General features: G+C 43.7%; 1 protein-coding gene across 1 annotated transcript in view; it reads right to left on the bottom strand.

The window, feature by feature from the left end:
* The window catches only part of LOC127915728 (papilin-like), a gene marked incomplete at its 5' end in the record, with an annotated part of 58,306 nt that overhangs the window by 20,321 nt on the left and 12,426 nt on the right, over positions 1-25,559 (bottom strand). Inside the window, 9 exons of the mRNA XM_052496106.1 lie at positions 2,444-2,648; positions 10,516-10,581; positions 11,831-11,957; positions 15,671-15,794; positions 17,743-17,915; positions 19,704-19,784; positions 20,336-20,459; positions 21,897-22,027; positions 24,611-24,713. Coding sequence (XP_052352066.1) covers positions 2,444-2,648; positions 10,516-10,581; positions 11,831-11,957; positions 15,671-15,794; positions 17,743-17,915; positions 19,704-19,784; positions 20,336-20,459; positions 21,897-22,027; positions 24,611-24,713 — 1,134 coding nt within the window. The remainder of the gene's footprint in view (positions 1-2,443; positions 2,649-10,515; positions 10,582-11,830; positions 11,958-15,670; positions 15,795-17,742; positions 17,916-19,703; positions 19,785-20,335; positions 20,460-21,896; positions 22,028-24,610; positions 24,714-25,559) is intronic.

Raw genomic sequence — 25,559 nt, 5'->3', positions numbered from 1 at the left:
ACGGATAGAGAACCAGTCAGTCTGAACACGGCAGAGAACCAGTCAGTCTGAACACGGCAGAGAACCAGTCAGTCTGAACACGGATAGAGAACCAGTCAGTCTGAACACGGATAGAGAACCAGTCAGACTGAACACGGATAGAGAACCAGTCAGTCTGAACACGGATAGAGAACCAGTCAGTCTGAACACAGACAGAGAACCAGTCAGACTGAACACGGATAGAGAACCAGTCAGTCTGAACACAGATAGAGAACCAGTCAGTCTGAACACAGATAGAGAACCAGTCAGACTGAACCCGGATAGAGAACCAGTCAGTCTGAACACGGCAGAGAACCAGTCAGTCTGAACACGGCAGAGAACCAGTTTGTCTGAACACGGCAGAGAACCAGTCAGTCTGAACACGGATAGAGAACCAGTCAGACTGAACACGGATAGAGAACCAGTCAGACTGAACACGGATAGAGAACCAGTCAGACTGAACCCGGCAGAGAACCAGTTTGTCTGAACACGGCAGAGAACCAGTCAGTCTGAACACGGATAGAGAACCAGTCAGTCTGAACACGGATAGAGAACCAGTCAGTCTGAACACGGCAGAGAACCAGTCAGTCTGAACACGGCAGAGAACCAGTCAGTCTGAACACGGCAGAGAACCAGTCAGTCTGAACACGGATAGAGAACCAGTCAGTCTGAACACGGATAGAGAACCAGTCAGTCTGAACACGGATAGAGAACCAGTCAGTCTGAACACGGATAGAGAACCAGTCAGACTGAACACGGCAGAGAACCAGTCAGTCTGAACCCGGATAGAGAACCAGTCAGTCTGAACACGGCAGAGAACCAGTCAGTCTGAACACGGCAGAGAACCAGTCAGTCTGAACACGGATAGAGAACCAGTCAGTCTGAACACGGATAGAGAACCAGTCAGTCTGAACACGGCAGAGAACCAGTCAGTCTGAACACGGCAGAGAACCAGTCAGTCTGAACACGGCAGATAGAGAACCAGTCAGTCTGAACACGGATAGAGAACCAGTCAGTCTGAACACGGATAGAGAACCAGTCAGTCTGAACACGGCAGAGAACCAGTCAGTCTGAACACGGATAGAGAACCAGTCAGACTGAACACGGATAGAGAACCAGTCAGACTGAACCCGGATAGAGAACCAGTCAGACTGAACACGGATAGAGAACCAGTCAGTCTGAACCCGGATAGAGAACCAGTCAGACTGAACACGGATAGAGAACCAGTCAGTCTGAACACGGCAGAGAACCAGTCAGTCTGAACACGGCAGAGAACCAGTCAGTCTGAACACGGATAGAGAACCAGTCAGTCTGAACACGGATAGAGAACCAGTCAGACTGAACACGGCAGAGAACCAGTCAGTCTGAACACGGATAGAGAACCAGTCAGTCTGAACACAGACAGAGAACCAGTCAGACTGAACACGGCAGAGAACCAGTCAGTCTGAACACAGATAGAGAACCAGTCAGTCTGAACACAGATAGAGAACCAGTCAGTCTGAACACGGATAGAGAACCAGTCAGTCTGAACACGGATAGAGAACCAGTTAGACTGAACCCGGATAGAGAACCAGTCAGTCTGAACCTGGCAGAGAACCAGTCAGACTGAACCCGGATAGAGAACCAGTCAGACTGAACCTGGCAGAGAACCAGTCAGTCTGAACACAGCAGAGAACCAGTCAGTCTGAACACGGCAGAGAACCAGTTAGACTGAACACGGATAGAGAACCAGTTAGTCTGAACACGGCAGAGAACCAGTCAGTCTGAACACGGCAGAGAACCAGTCAGACTGAACCCGGATAGAGAACCAGTCAGTCTGAACACGGATAGAGAACCAGTCAGTCTGAACACAGACAGAGAACCAGTCAGACTGAACACGGCAGAGAACCAGTCAGTCTGAACACAGATAGAGAACCAGTCAGTCTGAACACAGATAGAGAACCAGTCAGTCTGAACACGGATAGAGAACCAGTCAGTCTGAACACGGATAGAGAACCAGTCAGACTGAACCCGGCAGAGAACCAGTTAGTCTGAACCCAGATAGAGAACCAGTCAGTCTGAACACTGCTCCGATTCTTTATCACTAAAAAATGGGACTAGTAGGATTGGGGTGAATTCCACTTCAATGCTGTCAATTCAGCTAAATTGACTGAATTAAATTGGATTAGATTGGATTAGATTGGATCAGATTAAATTGGATTCGATTAATTGGATTAGATTGGATTCAATTGGATTTGAGACATCAATTATTGTCTGTTCTTCAAATAAATGGATGTGCTTTATGTACAGAACATTCAAAGAGAGACATACAAACAATTCACCAATACGATAGTTTAAGGAATTCACTCCAACCATGGTGACACTCTACGTATGACTCTCTCATTAGTCGACCCTCATCGCTCCGCTGCTCAGCTTCAGTACCTACCAAGCTCCAGGCAGAGGCCCTCCAGTAGGCACACCGCTGCATGCTACAGGTCTGCAGGGTGGGCGGGGCTGGAGTGTAGGCTGCACAGACGCCGTCCTCCACCACGCGGGGCCCCGATGCATCATGGGAGACACACTGCACGCTGCGCACCTGGGAACCACCGCCGCACGACACTGAGCATGCGTTCCACTCACCTGTTGTCCAGCTAACAGGAAGTAAAGAGAGACAGGAGTTAACGTTTTGATGTTATATTAGCCCTGAGACACGGCTGTAAACTCCTACGGCAGGGAGTCAAACTCAATTCATGGAGGGCCCAGTGTCACCTGGTTGTCTAGGTCTTTCGTTAATGAGTGGGGAACTCTCCTCACCTGGTTGTCTAGGTCTTCATTAATGAGTTAGGACCTCACCTCACCTGGTTGTCTGGGTCTTCATTAATGAGTTAGGAACTCCTCTCACCTGGTTGTCTAGGTCTTCATTAATGAGTTAGGAACTCCTCTCACCTGGTTGTCTAGGTCTTCATTAATGAGTTAGGACCTCCCCTCACCTGGTTGTCTAGGTCTTCATTAATGAGTTAGGAACTCCTCTCACCTGGTTGTCTAGGTCTTCATTGATGAGTTAGGACCTCCCCTCACCTGGTTGTCTAGGTCTTCATTAATGAATTAGGACCTCCACTCACCTGGTTGTCTAGGTCTTCATTAATGAGTTAGGACCTCCCCTCACCTGGTTGTCTAGGTCTTCATTGATGAGTTAGGACCTCCCCTCACCTGGTTGTCTAGGTCTTCATTAATGAGTTAGGACCCCCCCTCACCTGGTTGTCTAGGTCTTCATTAATGAGTTAGGACCTCCCCTCACCTGGTTGTCTAGGTCTTCATTAATGAGTTAGGACCTCACCTCACCTGCATGTCTAGGTCTTCATTGATGAGTTAGGACCTCCCCTCACCTGGTTGTCTAGGTCTTCATTAATGAGTTAGGACCTCCCCTCACCTGGTTGTCTCGGGTCTTCATTAATGAGTTAGGACCTCCCCTCACCTGGTTGTCTAGGTCTTCATTGATGAGTTAGGACCTCCCCTCACCTGGTTGTCTAGGGGTTCATTAATGAGTTAGGACCTCACCTCACCTGCTTGTCTAGGTCTTCATTGATGAGTTAGGACCTCCCCTCACCTGGTTGTCTAGGTCTTCATTAATGAGTTAGGACCTCACCTCACCTGCTTGTCTAGGTCTTCATTGATGAGTTAGGACCTCCCCTCACCTGGTTGTCTAGGTCTTCATTAATGAGTTAGGACCTCCCTCACCTGGTTGTCTAGGTCTTCATTGATGAGTTAGGACCTCCCCTCACCTGGTTGTCTAGGTCTTCATTGATGAGTTAGGACCTCCCTCACCTGGTTGTCTAGGTCTTCATTGATGAGTTAGGACCTCCCCTCACCTGGTTGTCTAGGTCTTCATTAATGAGTTAGGACCTCCCCCTCACCTGGTTGTCTAGGTCTTCATTAATGAGTTAGGACCTCCCCTCACCTGGTTGTCTAGGTCTTCATTAATGAGTTAGGACCTCCCCTCACCTGGTTGTCTAGGTCTTCATTAATGAGTTAGGACATCCCCTCACCTGGTTGTCTAGGTCTTCATTGGACACAAATGGAAAGGATAAAACAACCAGCAGCCACTCTGCCGTCCAGGAAGTGAGTTTGACAGCCCTGTCCAATGGCGTGTCTCTGAGTGTACAAACATGTCTGAGGGTTAGAAGCTATTCTATTCCTGGTCAGACTCAGTACTGTAGCCACAAACCCCTCCACCTGCAGCTACCCACACCACAGCCCCAGGCCCCTCCACCCACAGCTACCCACACCACAATCCCAGGCCCCCTCCACCCACAGCTACCCACACCACAACCCCAGGCCCCCTCCACCCACAGCTACCCACACCACAGCCCCAGGCCCCTCCACCTGCAGCTACCAACACCACAACCCTAGGCCCCCTCCACCCATAGCTACCCACACCACAACCCCAGGCCCCTCCACCCGCAGCTACCCACACCACAGTCATAAGCTGATGCTACAAACCTCAAAGCAAGTAACTAATCAGGAGGGCTATTCCAGGTTACTACCCCTCACTGGTTAGGCTAGACTTTAACACACTAAAGTCAACAAGCAGGGTTGAATACACATAAAACAGACAGTGGGCTGACAGAGGTTTCCTGTGATCATATACATACACATAGCAACACATAGCAACAGATAGCAACAGATAGCAACACATAGCAACATAGTGACCCTAGACACTGGTACTTTACTGAGTTAATACTAATATATACACACTACTGCTCTACTGAGTTAATACTCATATATACACACTAGTACTCTACTGGGGTCTATACTGATATACACACACTAGTACTCTACTGGGGTAAATACTGATATATACACACTAGTGCTCTACTGGGGTCTATACTGATATATACACACTAGTACTCTACTGAGTTAATACTGATATATACACACTAGTACTCTACTGGGGTCAATACTGATATATACACACTAGTACTCTACTGGGGTAAATACTGATATATACACACTAGTGCTCTACTGGGGTCTATACTGATATATACACACTAGTACTCTACTGAGTTAATACTGATATATACACACTAGTACTCTACTGGGGTAAATACTGATATATACACACTAGTGCTCTACTGGGGTTAATACTGATATATACACACTAGTACTCTACTGGGGTCTATACTGATATATACACACTAGTGCTCTACTGGGGTTAATACTGATATATACACACTAGTATTCTACTGAGTTAATACTGATATATACACACTAGTACTCTACTGGGGTCAATACTGATATATACACACTAGTATTCTACTGAGTTAATACTGATATATACACACTAGTACTCTACTGAGTTAATACTGATATATACACACTAAGTATTCTATGGAGTTAATACTGATATATACACACTAGTACTCTACTGGGGTTAATACTGATATATACACACACGAGTACTCTACTGGTGTCTATACTGATATATACACACTAGTACTCTACTGAGTTAATACTGATATATACACACTAGTACTCTACTGAGTTAATACTGAAATATACACAACTACAGTACCTTCGGAAATAAATACTTTTTACAAATGTTCTTGTATTACAGCCTAAAATTAAAATAGATTTCTCACCTGTCTATACACAATACCCCATAATCATTTACATACGTATTCACAGCCCTGAGACAATACATGTTGGAAATCACATGGCAGCTTACAGCTGTGAGTCTTTCTAGGGAAGTCTCTAAGAGCTGTGAGTCTTTCTAGGGAAGTCTCTAAGAGCTGTGAGTCTTTCTAGGGAAGTCTCTAAGAGCTGTGAGTCTTTCTAGGGAAGTCTCTAAGAGCTGTGAGTCTTTCTAGGGAAGTCTCTAAGAGCTGTGAGTCTTTCTATGGAAGTCTCTAAGAGCTGTGAGTCTTTCTAGGGAAGTCTCTAAGAGCTGTGAGTTTTTCCTGGGAAGTCTCTAAGAGCTGTGAGTCTTTCTAGGGAAGTCCCTAAGAGCTGTGAGTTTTTCCTGGGAAGTCTCTAAGAGCTGTGAGTCTTTCTAGGGAAGTCTCTAAGAGCTGTGAGTTTTTCCTGGGAAGTCTCTAAGAGCTGTGAGTCTTTCTAGGGAAGTCTCTAAGAGCTGTGAGTCTTTCTAGGGAAGTCCCTAAGAGCTTTTCACACCTGGATTGTACAATAGTTGCACATTATTATTTTGTAAAAGCTCTGTCAAGTTGGTTGGCTACACAGCCATTTTCAAGTCCAAACTGTTACTAGGCCACTCAGGAACATTCAATTCAGTGTATATTTGACCTAGTGCTCTAGGTTAATGTCCTCCTGAAATGTGTCTCCCAGTTTCTGTTGGAAAGCAGACTGATCTAGAAGAAAAGAAACGCACACCTATTTAGGCGAGGTGCTGGCTAGCGGAGTAGAAAACGTAAAAATAAAAAGAGGCGCACACTCTAGGAGGTCAGATGCAAAAATGTAATTACCGACGTTTCGACAGCCAAGCTGTCTTCATCGGGGTATAAAGCAGACTGAGCCAGGTTTTCCTCTAGACCTATACCTGTGCTTAGCTCTATTCCATTTATTTTTATCCTAAAAAAACTCCCCAGTCCTTAACAATAACAAGCATACCCATAACATGATGCAGACACCACCATGCTTGAAAATATGAAAAGTGGTACTCAGTGATGTGTTGGATTTGCCCCAAACATAACATTTTGTATTCAGAACATAAAATTATTATATTTTTTTTTCAGTATTACTTTAGTGCCTTGTTGTAAACAGAATGCATGTTTTGGAATATTTTGTATCTTTACAGGCTTTCTTCTTTTCACTCAGTCAATTAGGTTAGTATTGTGGAGTAACTACAATGTTGTTGATCCATCCTCAGAGTCTCCTATCACAGCCATTAAACTCTGTGACTGTTTTAAAGTCATCATTGGCCTCATGTTGAAATCCCTGAGCAGTTTCCTTCCTCTCCGGCGACTGAGTTAGAAAGGACACCTGTATCTTTGTAGTGACTGGGTGTATTGATACACCATTCAAAGTGTAATTAATCACTTCACCAAAGGGATATTCAATGTCTGCTTTTTGATTTTTTTATCTACCAATAGGGGCCCTTCCTTGCGAGGCATTGGAAAACCTCCCTGGTCTTTGTGGTGGAAATTCACAGCTCCACTGAGGGACCTTACAGATAATTGTACGTGTGGGGTACAGAGATGAGGTAGTCGTTAAAAAATCATGATAAACACTATTATTGCACACAGAGTGAGTTCATTTAACTTATTATGAGACTTGTTAAGCACATTTTTACTCCTGAACTTATTTAGGCTTGACATAACAAAGGGGTTGAATATTTATTGACTCAAGACATTTCAGATTTTCATTTTGAATTATTTTGTAAACATTTCTAAAAACCTAACTCAACTTCGACATTATGGGGTATTGTGTTTAGGCCAGTGACACAAACTCTCAAATTAATCCATTTAAATTCAGAATGTAACAACAAAATCTGGAAAAAGTCTAGGGTGCAGAACACTTTGTGAAGACCAAACACCCAGACATACTGATAAACACTTGAAGTAGGAAGTTTACATACACTGAGGTTGGAGTCATTAAAACTCGTTTTTCAACCACTCCACAAATGTCTTGTTAACAAACTATAGTTTCGGCAAGTCGGTTAGGACATCTACTTTGTGCATGACACAAGTAATTTTTCCAACAATTGTTTACAGACAGATTATTTCACTTATAATTCACTGTATCACAATTCCAGTGGGTCAGTAGTTTACATACACTAAGTTGACTCTGCCTTTAAAAAGCGTGGAAAATTCCAGAAAACGATGTCATAGCTTTAGAAGCTTCTGATAGGCTAATTGACATCATTTGAGTTAATTGGAGGTGTACCTGTGGATGTATTTCAAGGCCTACCTTCAAACGCAGTGCCTCTTTGCTTGACATCATGGGAAAATCAAAAGAAATCAGCCAAGACCTCAGAAAAAAATTGTAGACCTCCACAAGTCTGGTTCATCTTTGGGAGCAATTTCTAAACGCCTGAAGGTACCATGTTCATCTGTACAAACAATAGTACACAAGTATAAACACCATGGGACCACACAGCCGTCATGATGCTCAGGAAGGAGACGCTTTCTGTCTCCTAGAGATGAACGTACTTTGGTGCAAAAAGTGCAAATCAATCCCAGAACAAGAACAAAGGACCTTGTGAAGATGCTGGAGGAAACAGGTACAAAAGTATCTATATCCACAGTAAAACGAGTCCTATATCGACATAACCTGAAAGGCCGCTCAGGAAGGAAAAAGCCACTGCTCCAAAACCGCCATAAAAAAGCCAGTCTACAGTTTGCAACTGCACATGGGGACAAAGATCGTACTTTTTGGAGAAATGTCCTCTGGTCTGATGAAACAGTTTGGCCATAATGACCACAGTTATGTTTGGAGGAAAAAGGGGGAGGCTTGCAAGCCGAAGAACACCATCCCAACCATGAAGCACGGGGGTGGCAGCATCATGTTGTGGGGGTGCTTTGTTGCAGGAGGGACTGGTGCACTTAACAAAATAGACAGCATCATGAGGAAGAATATTATGTGGATATATTGAAGCAACATCTCAAGACATCAGTCAGGAAGTTAAAGCTTGGTCGCAAATGGATCTTCCAAATGGACAATGACCCCAAGCATACTTCCAAAGTTGTGGCAAAATGGCTTAAGGACAACAAAGTCAAGGTATTGGAGTGGCCATCACAAAGCCCTGACCTCAATCCTATAGAAAATCTGGCAGCAGAACTGAAAAAGCGAGTGCGAGCAAGGAGGCCTACAAACCTGACTCAGTTACACCAGCTCTGTCAGGAGGAATGGGCCATAATTGAACTAACTTATTGTGGGAAGCTTGTGGAAGGATACCTGAAACTTTTGACCCAAGTTAAACAATTGAAAGGCAATGCTACCAAATACGAATTGAGTGTATGTAAACTTCTCACCCACTGGGAATGTGATGAAAGAACAAAAAGCTGAAATAAATCATTCTCTCTACTATTATTCTGACATTTCACATTCTTAAAATAAAGTGGTGATCCTAACTGACCTAAAACAGGGAACCTTTACTGGAATTAAATGTCAGGAATTGTGAAAAAGTGTGTTTAAATGTATTTGGCTAAAGTGTATGTAAAGTTCTGACTTCTGACTGTATAGACCAGACCACCATGGGAAGGAGATTGGATCTCTGAGCTGGTTGCAGGAGGAGGAGGAGGAGGAGGAGGAGGAGGAGGAGGAGAGGTGAATGAGGAGGGAGGAGAGGTGAAGGAGAAGGGAGGAGGAGGAGGAGGAGAGAGAGTTTGGATCTCTGAGCTGGCTGTAGGAGGAGGAGGAGGAGAGATGGAGGAGGAGGAGGAGGAGACAGTTTGGATCTCTGAGCTGGATAGTTGCCCCTCACCCAACATGGAGGACAGGCTTCAACACTGAACACAGACTTGAGACAGAAACTCAGACTGAACTCAAACACAGGGAGGACTGCTGCACTGTAGCTGTGTGTTAGAGGCGTACAGGCTTTCTTTGACCTTTTACCAGCAGGTGTCTATAATGTCCAGGTTAGCATTACATCCCTATAGTGGATGATGTGTCTATAATGTCCAGGTTGTCTATAATGTCCAGGTTAGCATTACATGCCTATAGTGGATGATGTGTCTATATGTCCATGCATTACATTCCAGTGGATGATTGTCTATAATGTCCAGTTGTCTATAATGTCCAGGTTGTCTATAATGTCCAGGTTGTCTATAATGTCCAGGTTAGCATTACATGCCTATAGTGGATGATGTGTCTATAATGTCCAGGTTGTCTATAATGTCCAGGTTAGCATTACATTCCTATAGTGGATGGTGTGTCTATAATGTCCAGGTTGTCTATAATGTCCAGGTTGTCTATAATGTCCAGGTTGCATTACATTCCTATAGTGGATGATGTGTCTATAATGTCCAGGTCAGTATTACATTCCTATAGTGGATGATGCGTCTATAATGTCCAGGTTAGCATTACATTCCTATAGTGGATGATGTGTCTATAATGTCCAGGTTAGCATTACATTCCTATAGTGGATGATGTCTATAATGTCCAGGTTGTCTATAATGTCCAGGTTGTCTATAATGTCCAGGTTAGCATTACATGCCTATAGTGGATGATGTGTCTATAATGTCCAGGTTAGCATTACATTCCTATAGTGGATGATGTGTCTATAATGTCCAGGTTGTCTATAATGTCCAGGTTGTCTATAATGTCCAGGTTGTCTATAATGTCCAGGTCAGCATTACATGCCTATAGTGGATGCTGTAGTAAATGAAATATATTGAATCTTTGGCCCATTTGACCTAGTGTATATGAAGACATGATCTCATATACACACTAACAGTAAACCTCTCTGGATAACAGTGTGTTCTAAATGACTAAGTGTGTAAATATATATCCCCTGTGTTTGAGCTCCGGGGACCAGCGGGGCCACCGTAGGCCCTGGGTTACCTGTACACATATGTTCTGGGGCTTTCAGAGGGCGTCCACGCATTTGGCTGATACAGGTACGCCATCCTTTATGAACAGGGACAACAACAACACCCACAACAGTGAGACCTGGGGTGTATTCATTAGTGCACATCGTAGCATCCCGCGAAACGTTTCGTAACGAAAAAAAGAATACGTTTTTCAACAAAAACAAGAGTTTATTTTGGACAAATTCTGGTAGGTCCCGCCCTGTTTCGTTACGTTTGCTTCTGTTTGCTTCAATTTAGTTTCTAGTGAATACACCCCAGACAGCTAGGAGCCCAGCCAGACAGCTAGGAGCCCAGCCAGACAGCTAGGAGTCCAGCCAGACAGCTAGGAGTCCAGACAGACAGCTAGGAGCCCAGCCAGACCAGTCCAGACAGACAGCTAGGAGCCCAGCCAGACAGCTAGGAGTCCAGACAGACAGCTAGGAGTCCAGACAGACAACTAGGAGCCCAGCCAGACAGCTAGGAGCCCAGACAGACAGCTAGAGCCCAGCCAGACAGCTAGGAGTCCAGACAGACAGCTAGGAGTCCAGACAGACAGCTAGAGTCCAGCCAGACAGCTAGGAGCCCAGCCAGACAGCAGCCCAGCCAGACAGCTAGAGCCCAGACAGACAGCAGTCCAGGCAGACAGCTCCAGGCAGACAGTAGGAGCCCAGCCAGACAGCAGACAGCTAGGAGTCCAGACAGACAGCTAGGAGTCCAGACAGACAGCTAGGAGTCCAGCCCAGAGCCCAGCCAGACAGCTAGGAGTCCAGACAGACAGCTAGGAGTCCAGACAGACAGCTAGGAACCCAGCCAGACAGCTAGGAGCCCAGACAGACAGCTAGGAACCCAGCCAGACAGCTAGGAGCCCAGCCAGACAGCTAGGAGTCCAGACAGACAGCTAGGAGCCCAGCCAGACAGCTAGGAGTCCAGACAGACAGCTAGGAGCCCAGCCAGACAGCTAGGAGCCCAGCCAGACAGCTAGGAGTCCAGACACAGCTAGTAGCCCAGCCAGAGCTCCTGCATGGACTCACACTACTGAACCCAGATCAGTCATAACAAGGGATATCATTGTGCTCCTCCAAAAGCCTTTTCACTCCGCATTGTCCTTAGCCCTCCGGCTAAGACTGGCTCTGGGCTAGCTTATCCCGTAATCACACACACATTTGTTAACTCTGGACTACGTTTTGCAGCTCTTGAGACACTGACTGTAAATAACTAACACCATTTACTTGAAAAGTCTGTTGTTGATTTCCCAAAAGGAGTTAATGTGATACGTAGCCCCCCCCACTAGTGCCCGGCTGACTCACCGACGGGTCTGAGGGCACGTCTGAGGGTTGCAGGTGCGGTTGGTGAGGGGGCGTGGCAGGGCGGTGCACAGGTAGTCTGGGTAGGCCTCGTTATCGATGGCACAGAACACCAGACGGGACTGGTAGCCTAGTGGAGGAGGAAGAGCGAACAGAAGGAGGAATCAGTCAAGGAGTAAAGAAGAAGAAGAAGAAGAAGAAGAAGAAGAAGAAGGAGAAGAAGAAGAAGAAGAAGAAGAAGTGTAAGGTCCAAGTCAAGATATGTCAGAAACATCATGTAAACAAAAAGACTCCATTAAAGTAAGGTGACAGATTAAAGTGAGGTGACAGATTAAAGTGAGGTGACAGATTAAAGTGAGGTGACAGATTAAAGTAAAGTGACAGATTAAAGTAAAGTGACAGATTAAAGTAAAGTGACAGATTAAAGTGAGGTGACAGATTAAAGTAAAGTGACAGATTAAAGTAAAGTGACAGATTAAAGTAAAGTGACAGATTAAAGTAAAGTGACAGATTAAAGTAAAGTGACAGATTAAAGTGAGGTGACAGATTAAAGTAAAGTGACAGGTGACAGATTAAAGTGAGGTGACAGATTAAAGTGAGGTGACAGATTAAAGTGAGGTGACAGATTAAAGTAAGGTGACAGATTAAAGTAGTGAAGATTAAAGTAAGGTGACAGATTAAAGTGAGGTGACAGATTAAAGTGAGGTGACAGATTAAAGTGAGTGACAGATTAAAGTAAGGTGACAGATTAAAGTAAGGTGACAGATTAAAGTGAGGTGACAGATTAAAGTGAGGTGACAGATTAAAGTGAGGTGACAGATTAAAGTGAGGTGACAGATTAAAGTGAGGTGACAGATTAAAGTGAGGTGACAGATTAAAGTGAGGTGACAGATGAGGTGACAGATTAAAGTGACAGGTGACAGATTTAAAACAGATTAAAGTGAGGTGACAGATTAAAGTAAAGTGACAGATTAAAGTGAGGTGACAGATTAAAGTGAGGTGACAGATTAAAGTGAGGTGACAGATTAAAGATTAAAGTGAGGTGACAGATTAAAGTGAGGTGACAGATTAAAGTAAAGTGACAGATTAAAGTAAGGTGACAGATTAAAGTGAGGTGACAGATTAAAGTGAGGTGACAGATTAAAGTAAAGTGACAGATTAAAGTAAGGTGACAGATTAAAGTGAGGTGACAGATTAAAGTAAGGTGACAGATTAAAGTAAGGTGACAGATTAAAGTGAGGTGACAGATTAAAGTGAGGTGACAGATTAAAGTGAGGTGACAGATTAAGGTGACAGATTAAAGTAAGGTGACAGATTAAAGTGAGGTGACAGATTAAAGTGAGGTGACAGATTAAAGTGAGGTGACAGATTAAAGTAAGGTGACAGATTAAAGTGAGGTGACAGATTAAAGTGAGGTGACAGATTAAAGTGAGGTGACAGATTAAATTAAAGATTAAAGTAAGGTGACAGATTAAAGTGAGGTGACAGATTAAAGTAAGGTGACAGATTAAAGTAAGGTGACAGATTAAAGTGAGGTGACAGATTAAAAAGATTGAGGTGACAGATTAAAGTGAGGTGACAGATTAAAGTGAGGTGACAGATTTAAGTGACAGATTAAAGTGAGGTGACAGATTAAATTGACAGATTAAAGTGAGGTGACAGATTAAAGTGACAGATTAAAGTGAGGTGACAGATTAAAGTGAGGTGACAGATTAAAGTGAGGTGACAGATTAAAGTGAGGTGACAGATTAAAGTGAGGTGACAGATTAAAGTGAGTGAGGTGACAGATTAAAGTAAGGTGACAGATTAAAGTGAGGTGACAGATTAAAGTAAAGTGACAGATTAAGTGAGGTGACAGATTAAAGTAAAGTGACAGATTAAAGTGAGGTGACAGATTAAAGTGAGGTGACAGATTAAAAGGTGAGTAAGGTGACAGATTAAAGTGAGGTGACAGATTAAAGTGAGGTGAAGATTGTAAGGTGACAGATTAAAGTAAGGTGACAGATTAAAGTGAGGTGACAGATTAAAGTAAGGTGACAGATTAAAAGTGACAGATTAAAGTAAGGTGACAGATTAAAGTAAGGTGACAGATTAAAGTGAGGTGACAGATTAAAGTAAAGTGACAGATTAAAGTGAGGTGACAGATTAAAGTGAGGTGACAGATTAAAGTGAGGTGACAGATTAAAAAGATTAAAGTAAAGTGACAGATTAAAGTGAGGTGACAGATTAAAGTAAGGTGACAGATTAAAGTGAGGTGACAGATTAAAGTGAGGTGACAGATTTAGGTGACAGATTAAAGTAAGGTGACAGATTAAAGTGAGGTGACAGATTAAAGTAAGGTGACAGATTTACGTGAAGATTAAAGTGAGGTGACAGATTAAAGTGAGGTGACAGATTAAAGATTAAAGTGAGGTGACAGATTAAAGTGAGGTGACAGATTAAAGTAAGGTGACAGATTAAAGTGAGGTGACAGATTAAAGTGAGGTGACAGATTAAAGTAAGGTGACAGATTAAAGTAAAGTGACAGATTAAAGTGAGGTGACAGATTAAAGTGAGGTGACAGATTAAAGTGAGGTGACAGATTAAAGTGAGGTGACAGATTAAAATAAGGTGACATTAGAGTAAATAAAGTGACATTAGAGTAAATAAGGTGAATTAGATTAAATAAGGTGACATTAGATAAAATAAGGTGACATTAGATTAAAATAAGGTGACATTAGAGTAAATAAGGTGACATTAGAGTAAATAAGGTGACATTAGATTAAAAGTGACATTAGATTAAATAAGGTGACATTAGATTAAAAAAGTGACATTAGAGTAAATAAGGTGACATTAGATTAAGTAAGGTGACATTAGAGTAAATAAGGTGACATTAGATTAAAATAAGGTGACATTAGATTAAATAAGGTGACATTAGAGTAAATAAGGTGACATTAGAGTAAATAAGGTGACATTAGATTAAAAAGGTGACATTAGATTAAATAAGGTGACATTAGATTAAACATTAGATTAAATAAGGTGACATTAGATTAAAGTAAGGTGACATTAGATTAAAGTAAGGTGACATTAGAGTAAATAAGGTGACATTAGAGTAAATAAGGTGACATTAGATTAAATAAGGTGACATTAGATTAAAAAGGTGACATTAGAGTAAATAAGGTGACATTAGAGTAAATAAAGTGACATTAGATTAAATAAAGTGACATTAGAGTAAATAAGGTGACATTAGATTAAATAAGGTGACATTAGATTAAATAAGGTGACATTAGAGTAAATAATGTGACATTAGATTAAATAAGGTGACATTAGATTAAATAAGGTGACATTAGAGTAAATAAGGTGACATTAGAGGTGACATTAGAGTAAATAAGGTGACATTAGGTGACATTAGAGTAAATAAGGTGACATTGAGTAAATTAGATTAGAGTAAATAAAGTGACATTAGAGTAAATAATGTGACATTAAATAAGGTAAATAAGGTGACATTAGATTAAATAAGGTGACATTAGAGTAAATAAAGTGACATTAGATTAAATAAAGTGACATTAGAGTAAATAAAGTGACATTAGAGTAAATAAGGTGACATTAGAGTAAATAAAGTGACATTAGAGTAAATAATGTGACATTAGATTAAATAAGGTGACATTAGATTAAATAAGGTGACATTAGATTATAGTAAAGAGGGACTAGGGTTGCAAAATTAGAGTCAATTTCCTGCCTGGAAGATTCCGGATTTCCTGCTTATTCCCTCCTAATTCCGGGATTCTTTTTAATGTAATTTCTGAAAAACCTGGGAATTTGGGGAAAGTAACCAAAATATTGCAACCCCAGAAGGACACGTACCTGATCCACACTCTCTGCTGCAGGTAGACCAGGAGCCGAAGCTCCAGTAGTATCCCTCTCTGGACCGACCGTTAGGGAGGTAGTACTCGTACTCTACTCCCTGGTTATGTTCCTGGATGATCAACTGAAGGGGGAGAGAAAGAGAGAAATAGATAAAAACCTCTACCTTTATTTAATTTGACTGAGTACAGAGAAAGACAGAGAGACACAGACAGCAACAGACCTGGGAACAGACGACAACAGACCTGAGACCAGACTTACAACAGACCTGGGATCAGACTACAACAGACCTGAGACCAGACTACAACAGCCCTGAGATCAGACTACAACAGACCTGAGACCAGACTTACAACAGACCTGGGAACAGACTTACAACAGACCTGAGACCAGACTTACAACAGACCTGAGATCAGACTACAACAGACCTGAGACCAGACTTACAACAGACCTGAGACCAGACTTACAACAGACCTGAGACCAGACTTACAACAGACCTGAGACCAGACCAGACCTGAGACCAGACTTACAACAGACCTGAGACCAGACTTACAACAGACCTGGGATCAGACTACAACAGACCTGAGATCAGACTACAACAGACCTGAGACCAGACTTACAACAGACCTGAGACCAGACTTACAACAGACCTGAGACCAGACTTACAACAGACCTGAGACCAGACTTACAACAGACCTGAGACCAGACTTACAACAGACCTGAGACCAGACTTACAACAGACCTGAGACCAGACTTACAACAGACCTGAGACCAGACTACAACAGACCTGAGATCAGACTACAACAGACCTGAGACCAGACTTACAACAGACCTGGGATCAGACTACAACAGACCAAACACAGATTAAGTCTTGTCCTGGACTAAATGTTTTGATTGAGATCTGTGTTCTGGGAAACGAGGAGGTGTTCAGGTCTAGTGCCCGTATATGACTAAAATGTCAAATTAGAAGGTACTTTTAAAACACGTGACATAAACACCAATGTTTCAGGTCTATAACAGCCGAGGAGGTAGTTGTGTTTCAGGTCTATAACAGCCGAGGAGGTAGTTGTGTTTCAGGTCTATAACAGCCGAGGAGGTAGTTGTGTTTCAGGTCTATAACAGCCGAGGAGGTAGTTGTGTTTCAGGTCTATAACAGCCGAGGAGGTAGTTGTGTTTCAGGTCTATAACAGCCGAGGAGGTAGTTGTGTTTCAGGTCTATAACAGCCGAGGAGGTAGTTGTGTTTCAGGTCTATAACGAGGAGGTAGTTGTGTTTCAGGTCTATAACAGCCGAGGAGGTAGTTGTGTTTCAGGTCTATAACAGCCGAGGAGGTAGTTGTGTTTCAGGTCTATAACAGCCGAGGAGGTAGTTGTGTTTCAGGTCTATTGTGTGTGTTTCAGGTCTATAACAGCCGAGGAGGTAGTTGTGTTTCAGGTCTATAACAGCCGAGGTCTATAACAGCCGAGGAGGTAGTTGTGTTTCAGGTCTATAACAGCCGAGGAGGTAGTTGTGTTTCAGGTCTATAACAGCCGAGGAGGTAGTTGTGTTTCAGGTCTATAACAGCCGAGGAGGTAGTTGTGTTTCAGGTCTATAACAGCCGAGGAGGTTGTGTTTCAGGTCTATAACAGCCGAGGAGGTAGTTGTGTTTCAGGTCTATAACAGCCGAGGAGGTAGTTGTGTTTCAGGTCTATAACAGCCGAGGAGGTAGTTGTGTTTCAGGTCTATAACAGCCGAGGAGGTAGTTGTGTTTCAGGTCTATAACAGCCGAGGAGGTAGTTGTGTTTCAGGTCTATAACAGCCGAGGAGGTAGTTGTGTTTCAGGTCTATAACAGGTAGTTCAGAGTTCAGAGTCACAGATCATTAGAGACAGAAGGACTAGAGTTCAGAGTCACAGATCATTAGAGACAGAAGGACTAGAGTTCAGTCACAGATCATTACAGACAGAAGGACTAGAGTTCAGTCACAGATCATTACAGACAGAAGGACTAGAGTTCAGAGTCACAGATCATTACAGACAGAAGGACGAGAACCTAATCCCACCCCACCCAAAGACCTAAAGGATGAACTGACTCTGACCTCTATAACCAGCGGCTCGGTGGTGGGTCCGCGGCCGATGATGGTCTCAGGAGTCATCTCTCCCTCAGCCCCTCTCTGGTAGTATAGCATGGTGCCTGCTACTGGAGTGACCCTGGAGAACTCAATCACCCAGTGGCCGTTCAGGTAGTACTCACCACGCAGGTTCTTAACGGCTGGTGGTAGACACAGGCAGACAGAGACAGACAGACACAGAGACAGGCAGAGACAAAGACAGGCAGACACAGACAGAGACGGCAGAGACAGGCAGAGAGAGACAGACAGACAGACAGACACAGAGACAGGCAGACAGAGACAGACAGAAACAGACAGACAGAGACAGACAGACACAGAGACAGGCAGAGACAGGCAGACACAGAGACAGGCAGACAGAGACAGGCAGAGACAGACAGACACAGAGACAGGCAGACAGAGACAGACAGAGACAGACAGAGACAAAGACAGGCAGACACAGAGACAGGCAGAGACAGAGACAGGCAGACACAGAGACAGGCAGAGACAAAGACAGGCAGACACAGACAGAGACAGGCAGAGACAGGCAGACACAGAGACAGGCAGAGACAAAGACAGGCAGACACAGACAGAGACGGCAGAGACAGGCAGAGAGAGAGACAGGCAGAGACAAACAGAGACAGGCAGAGAGAGAGACAGGCAGAGACAAACAGAGACAGGCAGAGACAAAGACAGGCAGACACAGACAGAGACAGGCAGAGACAAACACAGGCAGACACAGACAGAGACGGCAGAGACAGGCAGAGATAGACAGACACAGACACAAAGACAGACAGACACAGCGAGAGACAGAGAAACAGACAGAGACAGGCAGAGAGAGAGACAGGCAGAGACAAACAGAGACAGGCAGAGAGAGAGAGACAGGCAGAGACAAACAGAGACAGGCAGAGAGAGAGACAGGCAGAGACAAAGACAGGCAGACACAGACAGAGACGGCAGAGACAGGCAGAGAGAGAGACAGGCAGAGACAAACAGAGACAGGCAGAGACAAAGACAGGCAGACACAGACAGAGACAGGCAGAGACAAACACAGGCAGACACAGACAGAGACGGCAGAGACAGGCAGAGATAGACAGACACAGACACAAACACAGACAGACACAGCGAGAGACAGAGAAACAGACAGAGACAGGCAGAGACACAGACAGACAGAGACAGACACAGACATAGAGTCACAGATCATTAGAGACAGAAGGACTAGAATTCAGAGTCACAGATCATTACAGACAGAAGGACTAGAGTTCAGAGTCACAGATCATTACAGACAGAAGGACTAGAGTTCAGAGTCACAGATCATTACAGACAGAAGGACTAGAGTTCAGAGTCACAGATCATTAGAGACAGAAGGACTAGAGTTCAGAGTCACAGATCATTACACCACCATAGAACACAGCTTTTCTGGTACAACTGTCCTATTGCCATCTCATGTCATGTCATCTCTAGCCCAGTCATCCAAGGAATTAAGACTTGCCCAGGCAATTAGGGACTTGCCCGGGCAGTTAGGGACTCGCCCGGGCAGTTAGAGACTCACCTGGACAGTTAGGGACTCGCACGGGCAGTTAGGGACTCACCCGGGCAATTAGGGACTCACCCGGGCAGTTAGGGACTCGCCCGGGCAGTTAGGGACTCGCCCGGGCAGTTAGGGACTCGCCCGGGCAGTTAGGGACTCGCCCGGGCAGTTAGGGACTCGCCCGGGCAGTTAGGGACTCGCCCGGGCAGTTAGGGACTCGCCCGGGCAGTTAGGGACTCGCCCGGGCAGTTAGGGACTCGCCCGGGCAGTTAGGGACTCGCCCGGGCAGTTAGGGACTCGCCCGGGCAGTTAGGGACTCGCCCGGGCAGTTAGGGACTCGCCTGGGCAGTTAGGGACTCGCCTGGGCAGTTAGGGACTCGCCTGGGCAGTTAGGGACTCGCCTGGGCAGTTAGGGACTCACCCAGGTAATTACGAGTGGCAACAGTCTCTCTGATGTGGATGGAGGTGGCTCCCACAGGGATGATAAACACCTGGTTATAGCCTGGGAGGGAGGAGAACAGGAGAGATAAAACACCTGGTTATAGCCTGGGTGGGAGGAGAACAGGAGAGATAAAACACCTGGTTATAGCCTGGGAGGGAGGAGAACAGGAGAGATAAAACACCTGGTTATAGCCTGGGAGGGAAGAGAACAGGAGAGATAAAACACCTGGTTATAGCCTGGGAGGGAAGAGAACAGGAGAGATAAAACACCTGGTTATAGCCTGGGAGGGAAGAGAACAGGAGAGATAAAACACCTGGTTATAGCCTGGGAGGGAAGAGAACAGGAGATATAAAACACCTGGTTATAGCCTGGGAGGGAAGAGAACAGGAGAGATAAAACACCTGGTTATAGCCTGGGAGGGAAGAGAACAGGAGAGATAAAACACCTGGTTATAGCCTGGGAGGGAGGAGAACAAGAGACATAAAACACATCAGTGGACATGAAGAGTCGATACCATGGAGAGATGCTTTGTTAACACACTGATGTCCAGAGAGTGGGCTGTAACGGGAGCTCTATCCACGGATCCTGTTGAAGAGGTAAGAGAACTGTACCTTTGGGCAGGTTGGTCATGCTGAAGGTGCTCCTGACGGGGTAGCAGGACTGTCCGTTGCCCCCACACTGCAGACAGGGGTCCTCCTGTTGGGGGGATTCCAGCATGTTGTCACAGCCCAGACGCTACAGGGGGAGGGGGATAGGGAGGGAGATGGGGACATGGATTAGAGCAGGCCTCTCCGACCCCGTTCCTGGAGAGATACCCTCCTGTAGGTTTACACCAGGGCTCTCCAACCCTGTTCTTGGAGAGATACCCTCCTGTAGGTTTACACCAGGGCTCTCCAACCCTGTTCTTGGTGTAAATCTACAGGAGGGTATCTCTCCAGCAACAGGGTTGGGGAGTCCTGGTGTAAACCTACAGGAGGGTATCTCTCCAAGAACAGGGTTGGAGAGGCCTGGGTTGGAGGGATAGAGAAAGAAACCCAGCCAGCAACATGCAGGCCACACCCTGGAAGTAGAGAGAGATACTAGGTCTGGAAGGAGAGAGAGAGATACTAGGTCTGGAAGGAGAGAGATACTAGGTCTGGAAGGAGAGATATACTAGGTCTGGAAGGAGAGAGAGATACTAGGTCTGGAAGGAGAGAGATACTAGGTCTGGAAGGAGAGAGAGAGATACTAGGTCTGGAAGGAGAGAGAGAGATACTAGGTCTGGAAGGAGAGAGAGATACTAGGTCTGGAAGGAGAGAGAGAGATACTAGGTCTGGAAGGAGAGAGAGATACTAGGTCTGGAAGGAGAGAGAGATACTAGGTCTGGAAGGAGAGAGAGATACTAGGTCTGGAAGGAGAGAGAGATACTAGGTCTGGAAGGAGAGAGATACTAGGTCTGGAAGGAGAGAGAGAGATACTAGGTCTGGAAGGAGAGAGATACTAGGTCTGGAAGGAGAGATATACTAGGTCTGGAAGGAGAGAGATACTAGGTCTGGAAGGAGAGAGAGAGATACTAGGTCTGGAAGGAGAGAGAGATACTAGGTCTGGAAGGAGAGAGAGATACTAGGTCTGGAAGGAGAGAGAGATACTAGGTCTGGAAGGAGAGAGAGATACTAGGTCTGGAAGGAGAGAGATACTAGGTCTGGAAGGAGAGAGATACTAGGTCTGGAAGGAGAGAGAGATACTAGGTCTGGAAGGAGAGAGAGATACTAGGTCTGGGAAGGTATTTGAGTAGCTATGAAGATCTCATCAGTGGGATTCAGGAAGACAAGAAGGTTGTCACACAACTCAATACAGGTTTAAGTTAGAGGGAAACTGAAGTTAAAGGGAAACTGAAGTACCAGTGAAACTGAAGTTATAAGAAATAGGGAAACTGAAGTTATAGGGAAACTGAAGTTATAGGGAAACTGAAGTTAAAGGAAACTGAAGTTATAAGAAATAGGGAAACTGAAGTTATAGGAAACTGAAGTTATAGGGAAACTGAAGTTAGAGGGAAACTGAAGTTAGAGGGAAACTGTAAAAGTGTTGATAAATTCTATTAACCCCCCTTGATAATCACAACGCCCTTCAGTTAAGCCTCAAATTTAATCCTACCTCTCTCACACACACACACACACGAACACACACACACACCTTACAGACTCCATCAACACAGACATCCTTCCTCCCGGGGTGGCAGGGCGTGCCGTCGGCCACAGCTGTCCTGTGGCGGTAGAAGAAGTTCTCTCCTCTGGGCATACAGTTCAGCTCACACAGGTTGTCGGCTGGTGGGAAACACAAACACACGTTTAGTTCACCCTTCTTCACCTGTAAATTTGCATAACATTACCAGTAATATATTCCAGTGGTCTGCTGAACATTGCTGATATTATTATACAGTCTTTACCAAACGTTATCCAGTCTTTACCAAACACTATACAGTCTTTACCAAACGTTATACAGTCATTACCAAACGTTATACAGTCTTTACCAAACGTTATACAGTCTTTACCAAACGTTATACAGTCTTTACCAAACGTTATACAGTCATTACCAAACGTTATACAGTCATTACCAAACGTTATACAGTCTTTACCAAACGTTATACAGTCTTTACCAAACGCTATACAGTCTTTACCAAACGTTATACAGTCTTTACCAAACGTTATACAGTCATTACCAAACGTTATACAGTCATTACCAAACGCTATACAGTTTTTACCAAACGTTATACAGTCTTTACCAAACGTTATACAGTCTTTACCAAACGTTATACAGTCATTACCAAACGTTATACAGTCATTACCAAACGTTATACAGTCTTTACCAAACGTTATTACCAAACGTTATACAGTCTTTACCAAACGTTATACAGTCTTTACCAAACGTTATACAGTCATTACCAAACGTTATACAGTCATTACCAAACGCTATACAATCTTTACCAAACGTTATACAGTCTTTACCAAACGTTATACAGTCTTTACCAAACGTTATACAGTCTTTACCAAACGTTATACAGTCATTACCAAACGCTATACAGTCATTACCAAACGTTATACAGTCTTTACCAAACGTTATCCAGTCTTTACCAAACGCTATACAGTCATTACCAAACGCTATACAGTCATTACCAAACGTTATACAGTCTTTACCAAACGTTATACAGTCTTTACCAAACGTTATACAGTCATTACCAAACGTTATACAGTCTTTACCAAACGCTATACAGTCATTACCAAACGTTATACAGTCATTACCAAACGTTATACAGTCTTTACCAAACGTTATACAGTCATTACCAAACGTTATACAGTCTTTACCAAACGTTATACAGTCTTTACCAAACGTTATACAGTCATTACCAAACGTTATACAGTCATTACCAAACGTTATACAGTCTTTACCAAACGTTATACAGTCATTACCAAACGTTATACAGTCTTTACCAAACGTTATACAGTCATTACCAAACGTTATACAGTCTTTACCAAACGTTATACAGTCTTTACCAAACGTTATACAGTCATTACCAAACGTTATACAGTCATTACCAAACGTTATACAGTCATTACCAAACGTTATACAGTCTTTACCAAACGTTATACAGTCATTACCAAACGTTATACAGTCTTTACCAAACGTTATACAGTCATTACCAAACGTTATAAAGTCTTTACCAAACGTTATACAGTCTTTACCAAATGTTATTACCAAACGTTATACAGTCTTTAACAAACGCTATACAGTCATTACCAAACGTTATACAGTCTTTACCAAACGCTATACAGTCATTACCAAATGTTATACAGTCTTTACCAAACGTTATACAGTCTTTACCAAACGCTATACAGTCATTACCAAACGTTATACAGTCTTTACCAAACGTTATACAGTCTTTACCAAACGTTATACAGTCATTACCAAACGTTATACAGTCTTTACCAAACGTTATCCAGTCTTTACCAAACGTTATACAGTCATTACCAAACGTTATACAGTCTTTACCAAACGTTATCCAGTCTTTACCAAACGCTATACAGTCATTACCAAACGCTATACAGTCTTTACCAAACACTATACAGTCATTACCAAACGCTATACAGTCTTTACCAAACACTATACAGTCATTACCAAACGTTATACAGTTATTACCAAACGTTATACAGTTATTACCAAACGTTATACAGTCATTACCAAACGTTATACAGTCTTTACCAAACGTTATTACCAAACGTTATACAGTTATTACCAAACGTTATACAGTCTTTACCAAACGTTATTACCAAACGTTATACAGTTATTACCAAACGTTATACAGTCTTTACCAAACGTTATTACCAAACGTTATACAGTCTTTACCAAACGTTATACAGTCTTTACCAAACGTTATACAGTCTTTACCAAACGTTATACAGTCTTTACCAAACGTTATACAGTCTTTACCAAACGTTATACAGTCATTACCAAACGTTATACAGTCTTTACCAAACGTTATACAGTCTTTACCAAACGTTATACAGTCTTTACCAAACGTTATACAGTCTTTACCAAACGTTATACAGTCTTTACCAAACGTTATACAGTCATTACCAAACGTTATACAGTCATTACCAAACGTTATACAGTCATTACCAAACGTTATACAGTCTTTACCAAACGTTATACAGTCTTTACCAAACGTTATACAGTCTTTACCAAACGTTATACAGTCATTACCAAACGTTATACAGTCATTACCAAACGTTATACAGTCATTACCAAACGTTATACAGTCTTTACCAAACTCTATACAGTCTTTACCAAACGTTATACAGTCATTACCAAAAGCTGTATAAAGCCCCGGCCCTCAGGCCCTCCTGACTCACCTCCATAGTACGGGAGCCATTTGTATCGTTTCCCCTGGAAGTCAGATCCATCAAACTGAGAACACTGCTCCTCTCTGAAGTCCCGAGATCCCTCTGGGCAGTCCTGAGTGATACACAGGGAGAGGTAATGGGGTAAGGGGTAATTAGAGGGGTAATTAGAAGTCATGGACATAGGCCGACAGAGAGTATATTACTGTATAACAACCTGTTGGCTCTTTCCTGTCAGTGATATGAACTGAACATAAAATAAATGGTTTATTCCCAAAGATTAACAACTGAGTCGTTTTGCCAATTCGGTGCCTTTGAAGTAGTGTAACCTGGTCACCTCATTTGAATATTTTGTCATAAAGAGGACATGTTCAACTTAATGTAAAGTAAGTAACTAATTAGTGCCAAATAAAATAACAGGGTTGACTGTATCAGGGTTGACAGTGACAGGGTTGACAGTATCAGGGTTGACCGTACAGGGTTGATCGTAACAGGGTTGACCGTAACAGGGTTGACCGTAACAGGGTTGACAGTAACAGGGTTGACCGTAACAGGGTTGACCGTAACAGGGTTGACAGTAACAGGGTTGACCGTAACAGGGTTGACCGTAACAGGGTTGACCGTAACAGGGTTGACAGTAACAGGGTTGACAGTAACAGGGTTGACCGTAACAGGGTTGACAGTAACAGGGTTGACCGTAACAGGGTTGACAGTAACAGGGTTGACAGTAACAGGGTTGACAGTAACAGGGTTGACAGTAACAGGGTTGACCGTAACAGGGTTGACCGTAACAGGGTTGACCGTAACAGGATTGACCGTAACAGGATTGACCGTAACAGGGTTGACCGTAACAGGGTTGACCGTAACAGGGTTGATCGTAACAGGGTGGACCGTAACAGGGTTGACCGTAACAGGGTTGACAGTAACAGGGTTGACAGTAACAGGGTTGACAGTAACAGGG

Source organism: Oncorhynchus keta, chromosome 35 (assembly GCF_023373465.1).
Source record: "Oncorhynchus keta strain PuntledgeMale-10-30-2019 chromosome 35, Oket_V2, whole genome shotgun sequence".
NCBI lineage: Eukaryota > Metazoa > Chordata > Actinopteri > Salmoniformes > Salmonidae > Oncorhynchus > Oncorhynchus keta.
The sequence above is the reverse complement of the archived record's forward strand: the minus strand, read 5'-3'. Positions and strand labels throughout refer to the sequence as shown.